The following is a 27214-nucleotide window of genomic DNA, read 5'->3' on the forward strand; positions in this document are numbered from 1 at the left end:
CCGGAATGGTGTAAGTGGCACACATGGATTTACGGGCGGATGGATCTGGTCCCGCAGATGTGTCCCTCCGCCCGACACCCTGTTCCCGCAGGCCTCGGTCATTCGCGGTGGGGAGGTTGACAGGCCAATATTGCCACCCCGCAGACATTACACGATGCTTGGCCGTGGCCGTGGTGCCTAACTGCCTCCTCTTCGTCCAGTAGGTGGCAAGCGCAGTGAGTCAGAAGAAGGGGAAAAACACGAGGGCAAGGAAATAAATGGTGCGCTCGTACACGAGGTGCTCTACGCAAGAGGATCCGGCCATACATACAACGGGGCGTCACTGTGAATCGCCTATCAGCAGCCTCCGTAGATATGTTGCGCTCGTACATGAGGTGTTGAGAGCGCCCCCACCTGCAGCGCACGAGCCTCCTACGGGGCGTCACCTACATGAATGCCGAAGTTGGATTGGCCAGTTCTCAACATTGGTTCAGAAATAGCAAAACTGCTATTATAAACTCAATCCAATTCTTTTTTCTTATATGTATGGTTCAAAGCAGGTAAAAAATTAAATCATGTAAAATTTGCCTAATATTGAAAACCTGGAAAGGTTGGTACTTGTAAGTGAAACAAGAGGTTCTGAACAAGTCCTGATATTACCCTGGAAGTAGCAACTAGAGAAAATTGCATGTAGCAGTAACTATTTGAGCAAGTTTTGCACAAACCAGTGACTCAAATTCCCTTTTGCACAGACCAATAACTCTAGACGTGATTCATTGCAACAAGCTATTAATGATCCAATTATAGAGTTTAACAACATATCTACAAAAGCCATGTGCATCAATCTGATGCAGAGGCTGGGCTATACCCCATTTCGAAAAAAAACCTGGCTGCTAACTTGGAGAGGAATCTCCCGAGCTGGTACATGGACGACGCGAATTGAATTCTAAAATCGACCGATTGCGAGTTCGTTTGCATTGGTACGTAGACACGAAAATGGTCATTTTTTACCGCGTGACCGTTCGCGTGTGGGTGTGCCTCCAGCCACCCGACGTATATTATTTTTTCAATATTTTTTCATTCAACTGAAAAGCATAATTTACATACGAAATAAAGGAAAAACAAGAAGGAACAAGGTCCCTAGACTACTTGTTCGCCCCTCGGGGTGGTTGATGGCCCAGCCCCGCCGTTGTCTCCCTCCCTCCTCAACTTCTCCACCGCCCGCCGCTCCATCTGCCGTGCGGTCGCCAAAGCTCAGTGGACAGCCACGTCCTCGAGTAGCCGCTGCCGGCAGCGCCTCGTTGGCATCTGGCCGCTGGGCCTGGGTGTACGCGCATTTTTCGACCGCGCGGTCGCTAAGTGTCCATTTGCGTTGGGTACTTGGAGATGCCCTTTAGGAAAATGAGAAAGAAAACTGACCCTTTCCCTTTGAACCCAAGCAGTGGCGGGGCCTCGATGCGACCACCGAAGACGACGGGGCGGTGGAAGAAGGCTTGAGATGGCACTGGTCCACGTAGTAGAGTTGGGCTAGGAGTTCCTTATCTCCTTCCAATCTTTCCGCTAGTAGACCGAAGCGGCACAAATTTGTGGATATTATAATGCGCCAATAGAACCAAAATTTGATGGTTGTAATCTGATATGTGGAAGGGACACATAGGTTTGACTGCAAGCTTGGGAGCATAGTGACCAGAGCAGCAACACTGCAGGGAGGCGGCAGCCGCATAGGAGGATTCAAACGACGCCACCGCCTTTGACTGGAGCGGGCTTGGCCCGAAGGATAAGGTGGCGGAGTAGAAGGCCTTAGTCGTGTCCTTCGAGACGCTAAGGAAGGCCAAAGATGACGCCAACGAGGCCATGCGGCAGCGACTGCTTGGAGGACGCGGCGGCCCACTGAACTCGACGACCGCACGGTGGATGGAGCGGTGGACGGCGGAGAAGTCAAGGAGGGAGGGAGGCAACAGCGGGGCCGGGCCGTCAACCACCCCGAGGGGCAACAAGTAGTCTAGAGGCCTTGTTCCTTCTTGTTTTCCTTTGTTTCGTATGTAAATTATGCTTTTCAGTTGAAGAAAAAAATGTTGGAAAAATAATATGCGTCGGGTGGTTGGAGGCACACCCATGCGCAAACCGGCGCGCGGTAAAAATTGATCATTTTCGTGTCCACGAGTCGAAGCAAACAAACGCAACCGGCCGATTTTAGGATTCAATTGTACCAGCCCGAGAGATCCCTCTCCAAGTTGGCAGCCAGGTCACCTCATAGTGGGCTTCTGTTGTTAGATATGTTGTTAAACTCTGCAATTGGATCATTAACAGCTGTTGCAATGAATCGCGTCTAGAGTTGCTGGTCTGTGCAAAAGGAAATTTAAGTCACTAGTGTGTGCAAAACTTGCCCCAAGAGTTGCTGGTACATGCAATTTTCTCTAGCAACTACAGGGTACCCCCCTTTCCCTTGCTGGTAACATATGTTTAGAACTGCAGCTCGTTTTCAGTTTTCTCTGCATAGGAGAAACATCGAACAAACAACAGATTTGGTATCCAGCCCAAATGGAACCTAACACCTCTTGTTTCACTTTTCCAAACATCAAAATCTTGACACACCGAAAAAAAAACGCATAACACCATAACAGAATGAGTTATGCACCAAAGCAAAGAGAGTACTAACCAGTCTTCAGAGCTAAGTAAATTAAGCATGAACCGAAAGTGCAATAGATATTACAGGATACGGTAAAGCGAAGTCTAGCCAGATGGTCTGCAGTCTTCACTCTCTAGAGTTCATAAGTTGTATGCATCACGGATTCTACACCGTACCTCAAATCAGCATAAGATGCACAAGAAAATAAAACAAGATAGAAACATCCACACAGCATATACGCTTAAGCCTTGGATCTCTGAATAGCCAAGGAGGGATGGTAGATCCACAGGCAGCCCAGATCTTGTCACACTTACTCAGAAAATGAAGCCTGTACACAAATGAAAAGACACTATAAGAGTCTGGTGTATTTGCATTGAGAAAGAAATCTCAGTTACAACAATGAAAATGAAGATACTAGTAAAGAGTTCAGTAAATATGAAGCAGATTCACTTTGCCAAGTGCAACTTATAGAAACATGAATTTGGACACACACTTTGTTTATAATTGCTATGGACATTTCTGGATGGTAATCTAACAAAAAAGATCTAACTGAACTGCTCCAAAAAGAGACTGCAGAAAATGTTATCAGTTACTTCATATATATAAACAAAATGTGAAACAAGCAATGACAATCTACATTACTATATATGTTATGTGTTATGCAAGCTGTGAAGACTTCCCAGGCAAGTCTAAAAATGGCAAATAATTTAGTGCTGGAACGATAAGCAAACTGAGTGCCAAATAAGTCAACCCATAAGGGAAAGGAGCTGTTCAAAATCTAGTCAGCCTATTATATCAAACAAAACAATAAGGAATTTTTTCCACAGCAAATAAATGTCTTATAATCTTCTTTTTTTCTTTTGGTGCCTCACCAGAAGTGGGCAAAAAACAAATCATGAGTAAAATATCTTGGTGTCCCTATGAACTGTCCTTGCTACATAATTCAGAATTTTCGTCTTCACTACTTGCTTTCTTAGTTTCTTCCCCACACATGAAAACTAATTTCAGAATACAGGGAGCATGGAACGTGTTATGGTTAGCTTACAGATGTTAAGTGCAGACAGGAACTTCAAAACTTTGAGAATTCTCTCGTCGACCACACTGCACTTGACTTCAACTATGTTAAGGTGCTCAGATATTGCAGACGGTCGCTCCATTGAACTGTAGCGTCCTTTAATTTCCACTTTATGATTTGGTCCCTATGGTAAGAAAAGAACATTTAACAAGGATGGATAATTAATAATAACTTTAACATTGCAGCAATTGTCCAATTAGAAGATTTATACCTCGGAAAAAAGTTGAAGCGTGAGCTTCTCTAGAACTGGTGAGTTTTTCAGAATGCAAGCTAGTGGATCCAAATCAGGAGCCTCGCACCAGTACTCGTTGAGCAATAAAGTCTTTAACTTGATAAATGTGGGGCAGTGTTTCAAATCTCTTGTGAAAACGAACTGGAAAGAAAATACGAAAAGTCAGAAAATCAAGTAACCAATACTCACAATGTGAATGATGCACATCTAACCTGTTTTTTCGCTGATGTCCAGCAACAATGTAGATATTGGAACACAAAAGGGACATAAAATAAAGGATTTAAGATGGGTGCCATACCGTTTTACTCCCAGGTAGCAACTTCAGGTATTTAGCATTTGAGATACCACCCAGAAGAACACATTCTCTGCTGCAATCGTCTTCAATAGGAACACAATTCTGACATGCATTATTATTAGATCCACAGAGAACACCAGAGTCATAATTCAGACAGACATCTTTGCAGTAATCACTAAGATACACATCTGCACTCTCTAGCAACGCCATGTTTTCAAGTAACGGTGTTCTACCAGTAAAATGATCAAGTTTCAGAGAGACAAGGCACGGAGTAGAAACATGGATCCGGCAATTGAATTCGTTGTGGCAGCAATAGATGCTCAAATGCTTTAGGGAATGGGACAATATCCTACAAGCATTTATAATGCAATGACTTATCTTCAGATCCTCCAATACTGGGCAGCTACCAAAATCAAGAAAGGTCTCTGGTAGTGGTAGGCCTACACCATCAAGGTCTAATGTTCTCAGATGCCGAGAGACAAGAGGCAGGTCTAGGTAGAGATATTGAGATCCACGAACATGAAAGGTGAGCCTGCGGACTTTGCACATCAAGGCGAAACGGACCCATGTTTTCACATAGGGTTGGTCTTCTTCACAGAATTCATTGAATTTGATCTCGACAAGGTCTAGGTCGGTGCGCTCACGCAGTATCAGAAAATGGTCCACGAACTTCCGGAGTTCTTCGACATCAACATAGTAATTATCGTCAAGGCCGACGATGCGCAGGCTTGTGGTTGACCTCCAAAGATGGCGCCACCGCCGGGCGAGCACGCAAGTCCGCACGACGGCCTGCACTGGGAGGAAGGAGAGCACGTGGTGGAGGAGACTATCGGGGAGGGTGCCGATGCGGTCGGCGACGCTCACCGGTGGTGCACTCTGGCGCTTCTTCCTACGAGGCATTCCGTCGAACAGGTGACGGGCGTGGTCGGGGCTGCGAGGCAACAAACGGTCAGACGATGCAAGGGTGGAGAGAATTGGATGGGATGGAAAGAACAGATCGATGCCTTGCGGCAGCGGAGCACCGGACCCCCACCTCACCTGGCTGCCGACAAGTCCAGTCGCGAGGAAGACGAGAATCGGAGGATGGACTACATAGAGAACACCGGATCACGATAAAGATCTGTGATAAAATTATGGACGCAGATCCACAGTGAGTGCGCACTGTATAAGCTAAATAGTGCCCTTTCCTCAAATAGAGAAGAGTGGTCCCCACGCCTAGAAAGGAAATTTTCGGTCCCCCACATGTACCAAGCACATTTCTCTCCCCTATCAAAAGTAAAGGATAAAAAGGTTAATGGTTGAAAATCTCCTACACAATTTGGCTGTGATCATGCTTTGGTAGTTTGGAGGAAACTTGTACTAGCTTGTAAGATAGAAGATACAATGCTAGCTGGTAGTGCTATTCTTGAAGAATTGATAGGCGGTTGATTCTTACAGGCTCCTGTTATATATGGTGGATGCGTCGCCAACTTGTACATGGTGAGAAAGTACCTACAAGTTCAATTATCGCGATGTCCATTTAAGTAATTACATAAAATAATATAAGAGCAATGAAAAAGAATTCAGTGAATAAGAAGAGTGTATGAACAAAAGTAAAAGAAGGACACGTTATGATCAATGTTGATGCAAGTTTCAATTTAGAAAATCTTACCGGTGGAACAGGAGCGGTCATCAGAGATGATCACGGGCGATTTGTCACCGCATGTAATAATTCGGTCCAATATGCCATCGATGCAAATATCTTAGAAGCTTAAACGATCAGCAGAGACATTGCATTAGCCAATAAGGTGGGCTTTTCGCGTACTATTATTCAATCCGATTGTTTATAGGTGACTAGAACTCTTCCAGACGGGAAGTTTCCCCTCGACAGTGGTGGCTTCTTTTTTTGATGATATTTACATCCAAGCTTCTACTATTTTCTAGTTGTGAATTTTGTTTCTTTAATAGGGAAGTAAACTTTGTTGCTGATTGCTTATCCAGAGAGAGACGGATTCACTCTCGTCTGTGTTTGGGTAGATGATCCGCCTATTTTAATCATTTTCTTGTTAACTGACGATGTATCTATTATTTAATTAATAAAACTCGCAGCTGAGTCCTCCTGTTTCCCAAAAAAAAAAAATATGGGAAGACGATGTCTTAAAGTTTAATACTCTATATTTACTTTTCTCGGTATTTGAATCATAGGGAAGTTATACCACTCTAAAGTCATACCGCTATTAATTTGGTAAAACAAAAAAAAAATTTCACGCCCTGCTGCCTGCTAGCTACTATTATATTACAAAAGCAATGTTTACAATACATTATAATGTTTATAAAAAGAAAATTAACGACTGTTGCTTTCTACTATTATATTACAAAAGCAATGTTTACAATATATTACAATGTTTACAAAAAAAATGTTCAGCTCCTCGCTAGAGATCACGCGCCCTGCACAAGCTCCTTGTCGGAGATCTAGCGATCCAACTAGCTGCTCCGCGCACGCGGGGTGTCAAGACGTTGTCTCCGGCCATGCCCCACTTCTCGCCGGCAGCTCCACTAGTCGCAGAACCCCGCCACACTCACCGGCTGTAACCTCAGCTTCCGCCAACCGCGCGTGGCCTTGTCAGAAGAAAAGGCCACCTAAACCAGAACAAGTAGTGTACCTTGTCAGCTTTGATCTAAGCAGGAACATGAAGTGCTAACAAGAAGCTTTGATCTAAGTGGATTGGTCAATCATGCTACCAATGGTCTTTGAGTATTACAGAGACATGTATAGATGCATTTAATTGTCCTTTAGCATTACCAATTCCAATTTAGTGAGACATGAAGCACTATATTAGTCTATTAGTCTATGGCTACGTTGAAACAAAGTTTGAAGCATACTCTGCCTACTTGAGGTTTACATTACCTATTTTATGTTGTAGATGCATTTGTCCCATACATTTTATGACTAGTGGATGGAGATAAAACAATAACTACTATCTAGATCAAGTTTTAAATATGTGAAGAAAGCAAAGGGAATTAAAACTCTTTGCTTCTGGTGGTCTTTCTTTACTTTAAATGTTTTTGTTCATGAAAATACCTGGTAGTCTTTCTTTACTTAAAGAAGACCACGTGCGGACGACGGCGACCCGGGCCAAGGGAGGCGGCGCGGGGGTGGCGAAGCACGATGCATGCAGCGACATCATGACCCAAGGGGACGACGTAGCTGCAGGGCGCGAGCCGGTGCAGCGGCAGAAGGCCACCATCGACGTACATGCCTCGGAAGACGCGTCAGAGGCCGGTAGCATGGACTAAAAGGCGGCGGCTCTGCTGCCCGAAGGGGAGACACAGCGGCAGCCCAATGCTCGATCGGAGGTAGGCGCGTGCTCGGGAAGTGTTTGGTGGAGATGTGCGTGAGATCGGTTGACCAGACCGACGGTGGTGTTGGACGTGCCATGGTGGGGACGACGCGCCGGAGATCGGAGTCGTTGACGAGGTTGTTGGTGATGTCCCGGGCGATGACGACAAGGACAGACGCAACGTGATGACTGCGATAGCCTACCGAGGTAGGCGCAACAGCCGCCGAGGGCTACGACACCCCGACGTAGAGACCGCGACAGCCTGCCGAGGGAGGCAGGGATCCGCGGGTGTGGACTGTCGATGCCGCTGTCATAATAGAGGCGCGTGATAACGATGATGGTCGGCGACTCAATCCAATCATCATAGATCGATAAACCAAAAAGGAAGAACCGGCCAAGTGACCGGCGGTGAGAAAAACCGATCATGGAGATCGGAAAAAGACTCACCAGGGCAGTAGATGACGGATCAACGTACAAACCCTGCTACGGTCCGCGTGGCCCTCAGCGGAGATCATGAAGATCGACCTCCCGAGGCGGGGCGAGCGGAAGCGCGTATGGCAGCGGCTAGGTCTAGGATCTTGCGGCTGCTACCATGTAGAATGATGGAATGTGATGGATGTTATATTAAGCCTATGGAGCGAGTATATATAGAAGTATAGATTTGAAGGCTAAGAAGACTATGGTAATGTAGAAGGTAAAGATTACAAATCATATACTATCAAATCAAATATAGCTATATGAAATATATCTCTAAACTTCCGAAAGAAATTCAAATAATCTGCAAATGATGAACTACTACATGTGAAGTGCCATGGTTACTTTCACTGAAGTACTAATAGGAGAAGAGCAACTGAAAAATATGCCAAAAACAGTTGAAAATCCAGTCGTCGTTTAGGGAGCGAAGGAGAGCCTCTCTCCTGCAGTCCTGGAGAGGTGGGGTGTTTGCTCTCGCCTGCAGCTTGCGTAGGTGCGAAATCTAGGAGCAGCGACCTCTTCTTGCCGCCGACGCTGGTTCTTGTCTGTTGGCTCTAGCTGATGCTGCTGGTGGAGCGAGGTGGCTGCAGCAACGAGAAAGGGTACTCAACGTCCTGGGTGTGTTCATCAGGAAATCAAGATCCACTAAGACAGAGAAGCAGAGTGGGGGGAGGATCCAGGGAGAGGAAGGAGGGGAGTCACGGCCGCAGGGAAAGGGGAGGGGTCGCCGTCGAGGTCGAGCTACACATCGCCGGAAGGAGGCGGGGGCAGTTCCGGTGGTCGCGTCGCGGAGGTCGCCAATTTATGCGAACCCGTTTCTTTCGACGACGAGGACGGCCTGTGTTCAGGCCCGGTAAATATTCTCTCTCAGAGCCTTTGGTGCTGGTCGTTCAGCGGAAATAGTCCCACCTCGGAACGCTACGAGCATTACGACCAGTTTATATAGCGAAGTTTGGAAAAATGGTTAGCTGAGTTCGGTGGCGCGAACTTGTAACCCAGATGATGAGGGGGCACACTGCTGGCCCGGTCATGTCGGCCCTAGCCCAATTACAAGTGGGGAGCGGTACCACAGCTGGCGTGCCCGGTCGTGTCGGCCCTTCACCCAATTACAAGTGGGGAGATGCAGTTGTGTTTTTTTTGTCTAAGCCATGCCAATAACGCCTCAATTTTCTCTGATCTACGTTTTTTCTACGAGAAGTACATGTCCATTTCTCTATTCCGGCGATTACCGAAATTTTTATGTAAGCAGTCGACTGTTCGTAGCAAATTGAAGCCAAGAAACCCGCACATAAATTCAATTCGGCTTACAGGTGCATACGATCTCTATACCACACATATTTCAAAGTGTTGAAATTTTTTGACAAAAATTCTACAGCCACAATATATGTGCTCGTCAAGTTTTGCGAAAACGGATACTTTTTGTGGTCTATGTCAAAAGAGAAAATTTATCTTCACATAAGTCTTATTTTTAGCACCGAATTTTGTATTTTTTTTGCACATTTCAGATGATATAAAGATATGCAGAATATGATGGATGTTGAGCCTCTCGGGCGAGTATATATAGGGGTACAAATTTTGGACGTTAAGAAGGCTCTTCTAGAGATAAGGTAGGTTTAGATTACAATCATATACTACCAAATATGCATATACCAAGTATATCTATAACACGTTGGGCATTGTCAAGGCGGTTCTACACTCAATCTCTAGGTTCCGCCTATTGTCTTCTTCAAAGTGTTATCCAACGATTAAGAGCCGTGGAATATTCTTTCCAACGACCACTTCACGAAAATGTCATCTCTTTAAATGGAAGTTATTTATCGCGATCTTACCTGGAATGTGGGACGAAAACTACGCTGCGCCTAAATCGGCACTCGATAGAGCAACTCAAACGGTAAAATATATTTTGGGACACGTGACATCAATCCAATAGTGCGTCGCTTGCGTTCCGATCACAGGATGCGAATATCCACTCATCCCTATAAATACCCTATAAATACCGCACCGGGGGGAAGTCACTCTCGTTCACCCCTACTTGCACTAACTTCGTCTTCCCCGCTTAGTGCCGCCATCGAGTCCCGAGCCTACGCTTAGCACTGCCGTGTCGGAGCTTGTGCCGCCGTTGAGCCACCGCGCTGGAACTTCGCGGGGATTTCTTCTCCAACGAGCCACCGCGCCAGACTCTCGTCGCTAGCATCCAACTTCGCCGTGTCCGCCGCAACTGGTAATATTTTCCATGGTGGAGCAGCAAAAAGCCCCGATCACGTTTTACCTTTTCCCTCTAGGGTTCTCCATGTAAAATCTGGAGATGCTCTGTGATCTTAGAGCAAGTACAATAATTCCTAGTCAGCTAGCTACAAGGATTAAAATAATATATTTGTATCTAGTTGGAGGAGAGAGAAGAGGAGAGATGTAAGGGCATCTCCAACGGGGCAACCCATCCCGCGCCCGCGCGTCCGAATGGGTCCAACCGGACAAAAACGCGGCCCAGCGCGCGGACCCATCCCTAAAACGGACGGCCGCGGCGTCCGGGACGACCCAAATCCGGCCCAAATCTGGGTCGAGTTTGCGTGGCCGCGGACGCCGATGGCTGGCCGCTCGCGTCCGCCCCTTGTCTGCCCCTGGCCCGTGATGTCTACGGGTGCTTCTATTCTTGTAGACAGTGTTGGGCCTCCAAGAGCAGAGGTTTGTAGAACAGCAGCAAGTTTCCCTTAAGTGGATCACCCAAGGTTTATCGAACTCAGGGAGGAAGAGGTCAAAGATATCCCTCTCATGCAACCACTGCAACCACAAAGCAAGAAGTCTCTTGTGTCCCCAACACACCTAATAGGTGCACTAGTTCGGCGAAGAGATAGTGAAATACAGGTGATATGAATAAATATAAGCAGTAGCAACGGCACCAGAAAAGTGCTTGCTGGCGTGTAGTTGATGGTGGTAATATTGCGGACAATACAGATGCGGTGAGAACGATAAACAAGCAGCGATAGCGATATTTAGGAACAAGGTCTAGGGATCATACTTTCACTAGTGGACACTCTCAACATTGATCACATAACGAGAATAAATAGATAGATGCTAGACTCTACACTCTCTTGTTGGATGATGATCACCACTAGCTGTGTAGGATTACACGAACCCTCAATGCCGGAGTTAACAAGCTCCACAATATTCGATGTTCATATTTAAATAACCTTAGAGTGCATGACAGATCAACATAACCAAACCAAGTACTAACATAGCATGCACACTTGTCACCTTCACACTACGAAAGGAGGCATAGATCACATCAATACCATCATAGCAATAGTTAACTTCATAATCTACAAGAGATCACAATCATAGCCTACGCCAAGTACTACACGATGCACACACTTGTCACCATTACACCGTGCGGGAGGAATAAACTACTTTAATAACATCACTAGAGTAGCACACGGATAAATTATGATACAAAACACATTGCAATCATAAAGGGATATAAATAAGCACTTCACTATGCCATTCATAACGGTGAATAAGTATTCCGTGAAATATAGCCTAAGAGACCCACACGGTGCACACACTTGTCACCTTTACACACGTGGGACAAGGAGTCTCCGGAGATCACATAAGTAAAACCCACTTGACTAGCATAATGACATCTAGATTACAAGCATCATCATATGAATCTCAATCATGTAAGGCAGCTCATGAGATTATTCTATTGAAGCACATAGGAGAGAGATTAACCACATAGCTACCGGTACAGCCCCGAGCCTCGATGGAGAACTACTCCCTCCTCATGGGAGACAGCGAGCGTTGATGAAGATGGCGGTGGTGTCGATGGAGGAGCCTTCGGGGGCACTTCCCCGTCCCGGCGGCGTGCCGAAACGGAGACTCCCGTCCCCCGGATCTTGGCTTCGCGATGGCGGCGGCTGCGGAAGGTTTTCTCTGGTTTCATCGAACGTGGTAGGGCTTTCGCGACGGAGACTTTAAGTAGGCGGAAGGGCAAGGTCGGTGGAGTCCTGGTGGGGCCACACACTAGGCCGGCGCGGCCAGGGCTTGGGCCGCGCCGCCCTACTGTGTCCCCACCTCGTGGCCCCACTTCGTTTCCCCTTCGGACTTACGGAAGCTTCGTGGAAAAATAGGACCCCGGGCGTTGATTTCGTCCAATTCCGAGAATATTTCCTTACTAGGATTTCCGGAACCAAAAACAGCAGAAAACAGAAGCGGCACTTCGGCATCTCGTCAATAGGTTAGTTCCGGAAAACGCATAATAATGACATATAATGTGTATAAAACATGTAGATATCATCAATAATGTGGCATGGAACATAAGAAATTATCGATACGTCGGAGACGTATCGGCATCCCCAAGCTTAGTTCTGCTCGTCCCGAGCGAGTGAGCGATAACAAAGATAATTTCTGGAGTGACATGCCATCATAAACTTGATCATACTATTGTAAGAATATGTAATGAATGCAGCGATCAAAACAATGGTAATGACATGAGTAAACAACTGAATCATAAAGCAAAGACTTTTCATGAATAGTACTTTTAAGACAAGCATCAATAAGTCTTGCATAAGAGTTAACTCATAAAGTAATAAATCAAAGTAAAGGTATTGAAGCAACACAAAGGAAGATTAAGTTTCAGCGGTTGCTTTCAACTTATAACATGTATATCTCATGGATATTGTCAATGTAAAGTAATATAACAAGTGCATGCAAGTATGTAGGAATCAATGCACAGTTCACACAAGTGTTTGCTTCTTGAGGTGGAGAGAGATAGGTGAACTGACTCAACATAAAAGGTAAAAGAATGGCCCTTCTCAGAGGGAAGCATTGATTGCTATATTTGTGCTAGATCTTTGGTTTTGAAAACATAAAGAGAGCATAAAAGTAAAATTTTGAGAGGTGTTTGTTGTTGTCAACGAATGGTAGTGGGCACTCTAACCCCCTTGCCAGACAAACCTTCAAAGAGCGGCTCCCATGAATTATTTTTATTTTTGGGTGGGCACTCCTTCCAACCTTTCTTTCACAAACCATGGCTAACCGAATCCTCGGGTGCCTGCCAACAATCTCATACCATGAAGGAGTGCCTTTTTATTTTAGTTTTATTATGATGACACTCCTCCCCACCTTTGCTTTCTCAAGCCATGGCTAGCCGAATCCTTCGGGTGCCGTCCAACAATCACATACCATGGAGGAGTGTCTATTTAGGTTAATTAATTTGGGATCTGGGAATCCCATTGCCAGCTCTTTTTGCAAAATTATTGGATAAGCGGATGAAACCACTAGTCCATTGGTGAAAGTTGCCCAACAAGAATGAAAGATAAACACCACATACTTCCTCATGAGCTATAAAACATTGACACAAATCAGAGGTGATAAATTTTGAATTATTTAAAGGTAGCACTCAAGCAATTTACTTTGGAATGGCGGAGAAATACCATGTAGTAGGTAGGTATGGTGGACACAAATGGCATAGTGGTTGGCTCAAGGATTTTGGATGCATGAGAAGTATTCCCTCTCGATACAAGGCTTAGGCTAGCAAGGTTATTTGAAACAAACACAAGGATGAACCGGTGCAGCAAAACTCACATAAAAGACATATTGTAAACATTATAAGACTCTACACCGTCTTCCTTGTTGTTCAAACTCTTTACTAGAAATTATCTAGACCTTAGAGAGACCAATTATGCAAACCAAATTTTAGCAAGCTCTATGTATTTCTTCATTAATAGGTGCAAAGTATATGATGCAAGAGCTTAAACATGAGCACAACAATTGCCAAGTATCAAATTATTCAAGACATTTTAGAATTACTACATGTAGCATTTCCCGATTCCAACCATATAACAATTTAACGAAGAAGATTCAACCTTCGCCATGAATACTATGAGTAAAGCCTAAGGACATATTTGTCCATATGCAACAGCGGAGCGTGTCTCTCTCCCACACAATGAATGCTAGGATCCATTTTATTCAAACAAAAACAAAAACAAAAACAAACCGACGCTCCAAGTAAAGTACATATGATGTGACCGAATAAAAATATAGTTTCAAGAGAAGGAACCTGATAATTTGTCGATGAAGAAGGGGATGCCTTGGGCATCCCCAAGCTTAGATGCTTAAGTCTTCTTATAATATCCAGGGATGAACCAATGGGGCATCCCCAAGCTTAGTCTTTTCACTCTTCTTGATCATAGTATATCATCCTCCTCTCTTGACCCTTGAAAACTTCCTCCACACCAAACTCGAAACAAACTCATTAGAGGGTTAGTGCATAATTAAAAATTCACATGTTCAGAGGTGACACAATCATTCTTAACACTTCTGGACATTGCACAAAGCTACTGGTCATTAATGAAACAAAGAAATCCATCCAACATAGCAAAAGAGGCAATGCGAAATAAAAGGCAGAATCTGTCAAAACGAGACGGTCCGTAAAGACGAATTTTAAAGAGGCACCAGACTTGCTTAGATGAAAATGCTCAAATTGAATGAAAGTTGCGTACATATCTGAGGATCATGCACGTAAATTGGCAGATTTTTCTGAGCTACCTACAGAGAGGTAGATCGAAATTCGTGACAGCAAGAAATCTGTTTCTGCGCAGTAATCCAAATCTAGTTTCAACCTTATTATCAAAGACTTTACTTGGCTCAACAAATGCAATAAAATAAGATAAGGAGAGGTTGCTACAGTAGTAACAACTTCCAAGACACAAATACAAAATAAAAGTACTGTAACAAAATAAACACATGGGTTATCTCCCAAGAAGTGCTTTCTTTATAGCCATTAAGATGGGCTCGAGCAGTTTTAATGATGCACTCGCAAGAAATAGTAGTTGAAGCAAAAGAGAGCATCAAAAGGCAAATTCAAAACAAATTTAAGCCTAACATGCTTCCTATGCATAGGAATCTTGTAAATAAACAAATTCATGAAGCATGATGCAACAAGCATAGAAAGATAAAACAAGTGCAGCTTCAAGATTTTCAGCAAAAAGAGAGGTGTTTTAGTAACATGAAAATTTCTACAACCATATTTTCCTCTCTCATAATAATATCCAGTAGCATCATGAGCAAACTCAACAATATAACTATCAAATGAAACATTCTTATCATGAGTCTCATGCATAAAATTATTACTCTCCACATAAGCATAATCAATTTTATTAGTTCTAGTGGGAGCAAATTCAACAAAGTAGCTATCATTATTATTCTCATCATCAAATATAGGAGGCATATTGTAATCATAATCAAATTTATCCTCCATAACAGGCGGTACTAAAAGACCAATATCATTATAATCATCATAAATAGGAGGCAAAGTATCATCAAAGTAAATTTTCTCCTCAATGCTTGGGGGACTAAAAATATCATGCTCATCAAAGCCAGCTTCCCCAAGCTTAGAATTTTCCATATCATTAGCAACAATGGTGTTCAAAGCGTTCATACTAATATGTTCCATAGGTTTTTTAATTTTCGCATCAAACCATCCATGTCTTAAATCAGGAAATAGAATAAGAAGCTCATTGTTGTCCATTATGCCTAACTAGTGTAAACAAGAAACAAAAAGATGCAATTGCAGGATCTAAAGGAAATAGCTTCGAGCACACACACAACGGCACCAGAAAAGTACTTTACCTTTCCTCCCCGGCAACGGCGCCAGAAAAGTGCTTGATGTCTACGGGTGCTTCTATTCTTGTAGAAAGTGTTGGGCCTCCAAGAGCAGAGGTTTGTAGAACAGCGAGCAAGTTTCCCTTAAGTGGATCACCCAAGGTTTATCGAACTCAGGGAGGAAGAGGTCAAAGATATCCCTCTCATGCAACCCTGCAACCACAAAGCAAGAAGTCTCTTGTGTCCCCAACACACCTAATAGGTGCACTAGTTCGGCGAATAGGTAGTGAAATACAGGTGGTATGAATAAATATAAGCAGTAGCAACGGCACCAGAAAAGTGCTTGTTGGCGTGTAGTTGATGGTGGTAATATTGCGGACAATACAGATGCAGTAGAACAGTAAACAAGCAACGATAGCAGTATTTAGGAACAAGGCCTAGGGATCATACTTTCACTAGTGGACACTCTCAACATTGATCACATAACAGAATAAATAGATAGATGCTAGACTCTACACTCTCTTGTTGGATGATGAACACCACTAACCGTGTAGGATTACACGAACCCTCAATGCCGGAGTTAACAAGCTCCACAATATTCGATGTTCATATTTAAATAACCTTAGAGTGCATGACAGATCAACATAACCAAACCAAGTACTAACATAGCATGCACACTGTCACCTTCACACTACGAAAGGAGGCATAGATCACATCAATACCATCATAGCAATAGTTAACTTCATAATCTACAAGAGATCACAATCATAGCCTACGCCAAGTACTACACGATGCACACACTTGTCACCATTACACCGTGCGGGAGGAATAAACTACTTTAATAACATCACTAGAGTAGCACACAGATAAATTGTGATACAAAACACATTGCAATCATAAAGGGATATAAATAAGCACTTCACTATGCCATTCACTAAGCTAATACAGCCACACTCAGTCACCTTTACACACGTGGGACAAGGAGTCTCCGGAGATCACATAAGTAAAACCCACTTGACTAGCATAATGACATCTAGATTACAAGCATCATCATATGAATCTCAATCATGTAAGGCAGCTCATGAGATTATTGTATTGAAGCACATAGGAGAGAGATTAACCACATAGCTACCGGTACAGCCCCGAGCCTCGATGGAGAACTACTCCCTCCTCATGGGAGACAGCAGCGTTGATGAAGATGGCGGTGGTGTCGATGGAGGAGCCTTCCGGGGGCACTTCCCCGTCCCGGCGGCGTGCCGGAACAGAGACTCCCATCCCCTAGATCTTGGCTTCGCGATGGCGGCGGCTATGTAAGGTTTTCTCTGGTTTCGTCGAACGTGGTAGGGTTTTCGCGACGGAGACTTTAAGTAGGCGGAAGGGCAAGGTCGGTGGAGTCCTGGTGGGGCCACACACTAGGCCGGCGCGGCCAGGGCTTGGGCCGCGCCGCCCTACTGTGTCCCCACCTCGTGGCCCCACTTCGTTTCCCCTTCGGACTTCTGGAAGCTTCGTGGAAAAATAGGACCCTGGGCGTTGATTTCGTCCAATTCCGAGAATATTTCCTTACTAGGATTTTTGGAACCAAAAACAGCAGAAAACAGGAACTGGCACTTCGGCATCTCGTCAATAGGTTAGTTCCGGAAAACGCATAATAATAACATATAATGTGTATAAAACATGTAGATATCATCAATAATGTGGCATGGAACATAAGAAGTTATCGATACGTCGGTGACGTATCAGCCCGCGTCTCATAGACATGAATAAGTTTTCTCATTAAAAAGAACCCATTACATTTTTTTAGTCTACTACTTCTATCCTAATACGTACGGGGCCGGCGGCCTCGCCGGCGACTACTCGCCGGCTCGCCGTTGGGGCCGTGGATTTCACTCGACGCGGGCGGCCTGTACGCGTGAGGATCCCACTCCAGCTTACGAGCTGGGTGGCGCGGCGGAGGCCTTCATCCTCCTCCTTTCCGTCTGCGCGCCTCAGGCTCGCTCGCGTTCCGCCTCCTGCGGCGGCACCATCCGCTTCCCGCATAGCTCCAGCTCCTGCAGGGCGGCGCGTTCCACAGGGGTGCGCGCCTCCAGGCGGACGCGGCCGGCGGCCTGGGCCTCGTGGTTCTCGTTCCGACGGCGCATGCGCTCTTGTCGGCCGCGCTCCGCCGACGCAGCCGCCTCCCGGGCGCGCCGCTCGGGCGAGGGCATCTGGATGAGGTGGCGGGCTGCTCGCATAGCGAGCAGCTCGTTCTTCTGCCCGAGGAGGTCGCCTAACCGGCGGCGGCCGGCCCGGCAGGTGGCCTCGTGCTCCTTCGTCACGCGCGTGAGGTCGGTGAGACGCTCCTCGATGGCGGCGTTGATGTTCGCCAGCGCGAGGTCCTCCTCGTCGATGGGCTCCTCCTCCGCGGCCTCGTACCAGCCGTCCGCGGTCTCGTGCCAGCCGTCCGCGGCCGCCTCCACCATCTCTGCGTCCCCTTTCTTCTTCGCTGCCGCCTCGGCAGCGACGCTGAGCGCCTCGTCGTTGGCGACCCACCGCGAGTCCGCGCGCTCCTCCTCGGCCGTCCGCGGAAACCTGGCCCGGGCGGCGAGGGAGAGCTTGGCCCACGTGGCCTGCAGGTGTTATCACCAGAATTTGACCAAGTCAGAGGTGGGCCGCGATCAAGATGGACTTGAAGAATATATATAGAAGGAATACGTGGATCGGCCTTTTATACCAAGTTGGGCTTAATTGCCCGTGTATCTGTAACATATTAGATCGCATCTTAGTTTAGAGATAGAATCTTACTCGTGCACGGTTTAGTGCACGCCCACATTAGAAAGTCCGCTGGACTATAAATATGTACCTAGGGTTTATGGAATAAACAACAACCAACGTTCAACCACAAACAAATCTCGGCGCATCGCCAACTCCTTCGTCTCGAGGGTTTCTACCGGTAAGCATCATGCTGCCTAGATCGCATCTTGCGATCTAGGCAGCACAAGCCTGCCCCGTTGTTCATGCGTTGCTCGTGCTGAAGCCTTTTTGATGGCGAGCAACGTAGTTATCTTAGACATGTTAGGGTTAGCATTGTTCTTCATGCTGCATGCTTTCGTAGTGCAACCCTTGCGTGTCTAGCCGCCCTTACGCCTATCTTAGGCGTAGGGGCGGCACCCCGCTTGATCATAGTTTAGTAGATCTGATCCGTTACGATTGCTCCTTGTTCTACAAGGATTAGTTTAATATCTGCAATAGTTAGGCCTTACAAGGGGTCGGAGGATCCAGCGGCGTGTAGGGTGGCGTTTGCTAGTCCTAGAACGGATGTTCCGGGGATCAACCTCGTGTTGGTGTTTAGGCCCTGTCTAGGATCGGCTTACGGTCACCGTGCGCGAGCGCGAGGCCCGAAACTGAGTAGGATGATCCGATTATGCGGTGAAAACCCCAGATCGTCGTAGATCTAATCAGCTTTACCTTGATCAAGCAGGACCACCATATATTCGGACACCCCGTCTGAATCATGGGTGGATCGGCTCTTTGAGCCGATTCACGGGATAACTCTGAGAGCCGATCGAGGCTCGTATTTAACGTTTACGTGTGTGCCCCTGCAGGAAACTAAGCGAGGCATCATCCACACCTTCCTGACCAGGTATAGGTCAGGTGGCACGCCCTTGTGATAAACATCGGTGCGTGCGACCAGGAGGCTTTGCGGGCCGTCGCTCTGAGGGACTGGGGCCAGCCGCAGCCCTAGTTGTTCCCGGCTCTACGGTGTTGCCCGTCTCTGCCCGCCGGTGGGTTTCGACGTCAACACATTCTCGGCACGCCCGGTGGGACGGTCGACGACATCCACGACATCGCCATCCACATCCGAGATGGCGGAAGACACTCCGGTCACGTACGCGGATCCGCCCGATGAGCTCAAGAAGAAACATGACGAGATCAAGGCAACCCTCGAAGCCGAACTCATCGGCTCCTTCCACCGAACCCGCACCCATGGCGTCAGGTGGAAGGGTTTCACACCCGAAGGCGCGCTCGATGGAGTGGACCTATCCGCTCCGTCAGAAGAACGCACCAGGTCGCTGCGGCAGGAGATCAACTACATGGTGGCTCATTCGCTACACCGCCACTCTGAGAGCCTGGTGAACACCTTGGAGCGTGTCGCTCGCGCGTCGTCCAGGAAATCATGAGTCACCGGTACTCCCCGTCGGGACCGGCTCTGGGGACTTTCAAAGGAGAGATGCCGCTCCAGCCCCAGCCGTTCGCATGGGTAGCACCGGAACTGCCGAACTCATCGGCATATGTCGTCTACAAGGATGGTGGTGATCCTAGGGACTACCAATTCCTACCTGAGCCGCCTAAGGAGATCCCGCACGGATACACGTGCGCATACATACCAGATTGCAACGCCTGGGCACTCTCGAACCAGGCTGCAATATCAGCGGCCTCTGGGACGGCAGGAGGAACGTCAGGAGCCGATCCTGACAAGCAATCGTGGCTGGCTAAGTACGCCACCCCGACGAACCTCCAAGGCCCAGCTCCTGCCGGTTGGCTTAGAACCGGAAAAGCAAGCATGGCTGGTTAAGTATGCCACCCCGGCGAATCTTCAGGGTTCGACACCTACAGCCATCACAGCGGATCAGATCTGTCCAATTCTGAAAGATCAGTTCGGTATGATGCCGAAAAGGAAGGTGTTCGGCTACACCAAGCCGTACCCCAACAGCTACGAACTGATCCCGCTGCCACCCAAATATCGGCTCCCGGACTTCACGAAGTTTAGTGGATCAGATGGTTCCAGCTCCATCGAGCATGTGAGCCGATATTTGGCACAGCTGGGCACGATCTCAGCGTCAGACGAGTTGCGCGTGAGGTTCTTCGCACAGTCCCTCACAGGATCGGCTTTCGGGTGGTACACATCGCTACCACCGAACTCCATCCAGACTTGGAAGCAGTTGGAAGAGCAATTCCATGAGCAATATCACTCAGAGGCTTCCGATGTCTGGTTTTGCCGATCTAGCGCAAGTACGACAGAAGCGCGGGGAGACAGTGGCAGAATACGCCCAGCGCTTCAGGACCATTAGGAACCGATGCTTTTCGGCTCGTTTAACTGAAAAGGAAGCAGTCGAGTTGGCAGTAGCGGGCCTTGCAACACAGCTCAAGGACATGGCCTCCCAAGCAGATTATCCCTCGCTGGCGCACGTGGTTCAGAAACTTTCAGCATATGAACAGCGCCACCCGGACCTGTACCAAGACAAGTTCAAGCGTGCAGTAGCCCTGGTCGATGCAGAGGAGGACGAAGTTCCTGCGGGAGACCAAGAAGTAGCAGTGGCTGAGTGGACTCGGGGAGGAACCCCCGTGTCCTGCAAATGGGTAAAGCCACCGGGCCCGCCCAGGGGATTTGATTTTGACGTGACCAAGACTGAGCAAATCTTCGACCTCCTACTCAAGGAAAAGCAGTTGAAGATACCTGAAGGTCTCAAATTCCCCACGGCGCAAGAGCTGAACGGAAGGCCATACTGCAAATGGCATAACACGTTCTCTCACACCACCAACGACTGCAGGGTATGGCGGCAGCACATCCAAGCGGCGATAGAGAACGGGCGTCTAGTTTTCAACCAAGTACGCCATGAAGGTCGATACCCAGCCCTTCCCCGCCGTGAACATGGTGGAGTATGCTTGCCATGCCGGGTGCCAGCCCGGGTTTCCTCGTGCAATATCAACATGGTAGATCTTGGACACCACGCCGGCAAGGATGGAGATGAGGGCAGCTGCTCTCATAGCAAAGATTCGGAGGAAGCCGCTCCACGCGATCGGCTCCGCCAAGACGGCAAGCGCTACGTCACAGAGGGAGAAGTGAAGAACATAAGATATCAGCGACCCCTCTCTGATCACCTCCTCAACAAGTATGTGAGTCAGTACGACCAACGCCGACGGTCCAGCGACGGTGATGAAAGAGTTCGTCTGGCCAGAGAAGCCAGAAGACATCGTCGGCAGAATCGCAATGAGGAGGAGCATGAGCGTTGTGCCCAGGGAAAGGCAAGGGAGCAAGACGACGAGGACGAGCACTGGGATTGTCCTTTCTTCAGGCACTGCTGGGATTCAGGAATGAGCCGATTACCAACAATCGGCAATTGCCCAGAATGCAACCGGAAGAAGGAGGCAGCCAGCGTGTCCGTGTTCGAGCGCTTAGGACCTCTCCCGCCACAGAGCAAACGAGCTGAGTCCCCTCGGTTGGAAGATCTCGAAGATTCAGAAGACGAGGGAGAAGAAGAAGACAGGTACCACCGGCCAAGGTGGTGCCCCGACGGACTCAGCCGTTCCCAGAAACGCGAGGGTTCAACGATTGCGCGGCCTGGAAGAAGCCGAGAGGTTATACTTGCATACATTGAGGAAAGCAAGGCCTGATCTGGCTGCGAAGGTTCAGCGAACCCTGGGTGAAGAGGGTCGTCCACGGAAAATGGAGTGGCGCCCCAAGCAAAGGAAAGCCGATGATGAAACATCGGCTGGCACAAACATGGTGCTCGTTCTTCCGACGAAGCTTAGCGCTCCACGATCACACGATGCATTCAAGGTGGGCGACAGCAAGCGTGCCAACATGATAAAGTCAGAGATTGGGCTGGTCTTATCGACCGGCCTGAACGAGTAACAAGAGCATGTCAATGAGCAAACGTGGCGAGGCTGGTCCTTGTGATCGGCCCCAAAAATTTATGAAGGGAACTTACAAAACCTTCACCGAGCAAGCAACGTGGAGGCCGATTCCAGCAATCGGCCAAAATTATCCTCACCTACCGTTCTGCCTGGGTTCAACATGTTATCCAACAGAGCCGATACCATCAATTCTCTTGACAGAATCGGCTCGGGGGGGCACCCAGGTGGATAAAATACGAGGATATGTAATGAAAGCGTCTCATCTTTTGGTGATGGGTATTGGAGTATGGGGGCCGATGCACCAGTCGGCCAAAATTCCGAAAATTCGAAAATTTTCAAGCACAGCCGATGCAGCAGACATCGACTTAAGGATATGAAAGCCGATGCGTGGCCATCGACTCAAGAGGAATAAGAGCTCGGATCTTCTCTTCAATAGCAAGGCCAAGAGCAGATCAGGTCAAGAATGGAGCACATCAAGGAGCCGATCTAACTGGCAAGGCGCAGGAAGAACGGAAGAAACTCGGGGGGCAGCTCACCTGGAAGGTTCTCTGCTTGGGGCTACGTCATGAGTTAAGGCTAATGTCGGCACATGTGGCTGGTTCGCCTTCGCTAAGGCTCGGGGGGCAGCTCGCCCTAAAGGTCATTGCTCTAGGGAGCCGATTTGGTTGGAATCGGCTAGCCTTGCGACACAACTGGTTTGGAGAGCGGTGTTCTGTTGCAGAGTCATCAGTTTGAGCATCCAAGACGGTTCCAGGGCTCTTTTAAAGTCGCTTGCTCAAAGATCAAGTCGCCAGCTTACCAAGATCGGCTGTGTCATTGCCATCGGCTCATCGAGAATCGGTTCAAAAGGAATCGACAATGCCAAATTGGGGAAATTTCTTCATTAATAAACAGGATTTCTTACAAAGGGAGAACCGATTACTCAAAGAAGGAAGGACAAAAGAAGGGTCTATGGACCAATCTACTACTGCTAGGCCTATACTAGTCGATCCTAATCTACGGGCCATCACGCCCTCGTCGTCATCCTCGGAACTCTCATCGGCACTGCTGCCGATGGGCTCCTCGTCGCTACTCCCGTAGCCCTCTACGGGGGCTTCATCCCCGTCTTCGTCATCGCTGTTGTCGTCGTCCCACCACATGCGGAGGCGCTTCGCCGGCGGGTAGCCTTCGAGGGAGTCGTCGTCGTCGTCGTCGTCGTCTTCTTCTCCCTCTTCTTCAGAGGTGGGGCAGCCGTCCCAGGAGAACTGGTCGTCCTCGCTTTTTGGCTCCGAGCTCCCCATCGGCGAGGAACCGAAGATCTTCATCCCCGCTGGTCAAGGACTTGTCGTCCTCAGACCAAATGGAGGAGGCATGGCTCTCCTCGTCCCAGTCTTCCGGGGCACGAATTTCCGGCGGCGTCTCGCGGGAGGAGTCGGACCCGTAGGAGAACTCGGAGGAAGAGGAAGAAGACATGGCGGCACGGGGGGTTTTTGGTGCTAATGCGAGGAGGACGAAGGAGACGCAAGCCGTGTAGAACGGTTAAATAAAGGGGATATGAGAAAGATTCAATGCCACAGCAGTTTCCGAGGAGATGTTGCCCAACAGGAAAATTTTACGGCCACGTGGAGAAGTGGAAGGGGCAAGGCGTAATGATGGAAGATTCTGCGGCAGTTCTGCTCTGCCATGACATGACCCGACGAAAGAAAGCGTAATGATTTTGGAAATGTCATTTCCAAAACCAGGGGGGCATGTGTTATCACCAGAATTTGACCAAGTCGGAGGTGGGCCGCGATCAAGATGGACTTGAAGAATATATATAGAAGGAATACGTGGATCGGCCTTTTATACCAAGTTGGGCTTAATTGCCCGTGTATCTGTAACATATTAGATCGCATCTTAGTTTAGAGATAGAATCTTACTCGTGCACGGTTTAGTGCACGCCCACATTAGAAAGTCCGCTGGACTATAAATATGTACCTAGGGTTTATGGAATAAACAACAACCAACGTTCAACCACAAACAAATCTCGGCGCATCGCCAACTCCTTCGTCTCGAGGGTTTCTACCGGTAAGCATCATGCTGCCTAGATCGCATCTTGCGATCTAGGCAGCACAAGCCTGCCCCGTTGTTCATGGCGTTGCTCGTGCTCGAAGCCTTTTTGATGGCGAGCAACGTAGTTATCTTAGACATGTTAGGGTTAGCATTGTTCTTCATGCTGCATGCTTTCGTAGTGCAACCCTTGCGTGTCTAGCCGCCCTTATGCCTATCTTAGGCGTAGGGGCGGCACCCCGCTTGATCATAGTTTAGTAGATCTGATCCGTTACGATTGCTCCTTGTTCTACAAGGATTAGTTTAATATCTGCAATAGTTAGGCCTTACAAGGGGTCGGAGGATCCAGCGGCATGTAGGGTGGCGTTTGCTAGTCCTAGAACGGATGTTCCGGGGATCAACCTCGTGTTGGTGTTTAGGCCCTGTCTAGGATCGGCTTACGGTCACCGTGCGCGAGCGCGAGGCCCGAAACTGAGTAGGATGATCCGATTATGCGGTGAAAACCCCAGATCGTCGTAGATCTAATCAGCTTTACCTTGATCAAGCAGGACCACCATATATTCGGACACCCCGTCTGAATCATGGGTGGATCGGCTCTTTGAGCCGATTCACGGGATAACCCGAGAGCCGATCGAGGCTCGTATTTAACGTTTACGTGTGTGCCCTGCGCAGAAACTAAGCGAGGCATCATCCACACCTTCCCGACCGGGTATAGGTCGGGTGGCACGCCCTTGTGATAAACATCGGTGCGTGCGACCAGGAGGCTTTGCGGGCCGTCGCTCAGAGGGACTAGGGCCAGCCGCAGCCCTAGTTGTTCCCGGCTCTACGGTGTTGCCCGTCTCTGCCCGCCAGTGGGTTTTTGACGTCAACAGCAGGATGCGCGGCCTCTCCAACGGAGAGGGCGCCGGAGAAGGTGGAGGGGGAGAGGACGGCGGAGCGGGTGTTGTGATGCGGTCTGTGACCGCCGCCGTCTTTTATAGCCGGCGGCCTGGCGGGAAACTTGGGCGCGAGCGCGCGCCAATGGCCTTTTCGCGCGCGCGGGAACATTGGTGTGCGCGGGAACTTTCCCGCGCGTTCCACCGCCCACCATTGCTGTCCTGTCGAGGCCTGCCATGGCGCAGCGCCGCGCAAGGAAGACGAACCACGTGGCGTCTTTTTGGGTCGCCGCGTTGGGCGCAGCGTGCGACCCAAACGGACACGCGGACGCAGGCCGCTGTCCGCGTGTCCGCTCGGCCATCCAAACGGTCCAAAACGGACGGCCCAGCGCGTCCGTTTGGGTCGCTCGGTTGGAGATGCCCTAAGTGGGCTCTTATGCGAGAGCAGCTCTAGCACGTGCTCCTAGGCATGTTGTGTCAATGAAAGGTGGACCATCCTACTATTGTATTTGTTGGCTATAAATTAAATATATATGACTTGGCATCTTGCTTATAGTCAATAACCGACTATACTATTGAAGTTCCTCTTATGTAAATATAGCCTGGGTCCTTACAGGGAGGTGAACTTACAATTCACGTACCCGACACCTGACACATTTAACATCTCCTCGCACTGGCCAACATTACGTGGCCCCCGTAATTACCCTACTATCTGAATAGACTAGGCCCGTTTTGCAAAAAAAAAAAAGACTACGCCTTCCGTTCCGGAACACGCCCCCCATGTTGTCTTCATCTACGTCACCCGTGGATGCTTGTCTCAGTTGTCTGGCGCGCGTGACATCAATCATGCCGAGGGTGTTGAGCTGGACGAGCAGGGCGCCGTACGCCATGAGATCCATCCGGGGCCCTCTCCGGGATTCCGGGCGAGCGTGTCCAGGTCATCCTTGGCCCGCGTCATCTCCAGCAGGGTGCGACAGGCCCTGATCATGTGGACGCGGGCGCGGCCGACGTCGGCGGGGCACCTGCGGGCCTCCACGAGCCGCATCGCGAGCGCGGTGAAGGTGTCCGGGGAGTACTCGGAGCGCTCCTGCGCGAGGAAGATGAGGAGGTCGAGCGCGCTGGTGGCATCCGCGTGCGTGCTCGCCACGGAGGCGGCCTGCGCGGGCGTGAGGGCGGTGACTACGGCGCTGCACTGCCAGCGGCGCTCCAGCTGCTTCTTCTGCTTCCGCCGCCGGCTCTCCTGCGATGTTCGGGTCTGGCTCGGGGGAGGCCACTGGGAGTCCGTGGGGTCTTGTGGAGGTCGTGGCGTGTCGGGTGCCGGGGTGTAGGTGGTGGCTGCGGAGGAGGAAGAGGAGAAGGCGGGGAGGAGGTGGGCGGCGGTGGCGCGCGGGCGGAGGAGGACTGTAACATCCCAAATTTTCAAACAAAGAAGAAAATGAATTTTCCTTTTTCCAAAAATTGGAGCCAACAAAAACTTTATTTGAGTTATATAGTATGCATAGTTCTCATACCCAATTGTTGTGAGCTTTGCCATGATACTTGTGTGGAGTATTTTGAAATGTTTCTAAACCCTAAACCCTACCCTTTTCAAGTCCAAAGAGGAACTTTTAAAAAGAAAACAAAATAAAAAGTGAGGCATATGTGGGCTAATGGCTATTCTCCAATAAATGGCCTATGCCCTATTTGCTTTACCCAAATGGTTGGAAACCATGAGTAAACCTAACCTAACACTCTTTGAATCAAAGAAACCAAAATCAAATCAAAGAAAAATCAAAATCAAGTGACATGTGATAATGGTCACATCTGACAATTATAACATCTTACCCACTTTGAGCCCCTGGATTAAGAGCTTTTCAAACCAAACCCTCACAACTCTTTGCACCTCATCCAAGACTTCATCAAGATGAACACTTTTGATGTTGACCACTTTGACCAGATATTTTTCTATTGCTCAAAATAGTCAAGCCAAGATGCCACTTTAAAACAGATTCTAGATTCCCCCACTTTTTAGAATTTTCACAAAATCACTCCAAAATTCAAACCAATGCCACACATTGTTGCCCAACATTATATAGAACACATTCATGAAGAGT

General features: G+C 48.3%; 1 protein-coding gene across 1 annotated transcript; it reads right to left on the reverse strand.

Moving 5' to 3' along the window:
• Positions 1–2892: 2892 nt before the first annotated feature.
• On the reverse strand, positions 2893–26020 carry LOC124647176 (F-box/FBD/LRR-repeat protein At5g22700-like). Its single transcript, XM_047187150.1, has 6 exons — positions 25919–26020; positions 10568–10591; positions 4214–5122; positions 3895–4056; positions 3654–3807; positions 2893–2936 (listed from the first exon to the last, which is right to left on the reverse strand). The coding sequence occupies exons 1-6, from the start codon at positions 26018–26020 to the stop codon at positions 2923–2925; spliced, it is 1365 nt and encodes a 454-aa protein (XP_047043106.1). The 3' UTR covers positions 2893–2922.
• Between the last annotated feature and the right edge of the window lie 1194 nt (positions 26021–27214).

The sequence above is a fragment of the Lolium rigidum genome, chromosome 4 (genome assembly GCF_022539505.1).
Source record: "Lolium rigidum isolate FL_2022 chromosome 4, APGP_CSIRO_Lrig_0.1, whole genome shotgun sequence".
In the NCBI taxonomy this organism is placed as follows: Eukaryota; Viridiplantae; Streptophyta; class Magnoliopsida; order Poales; family Poaceae; genus Lolium; species Lolium rigidum.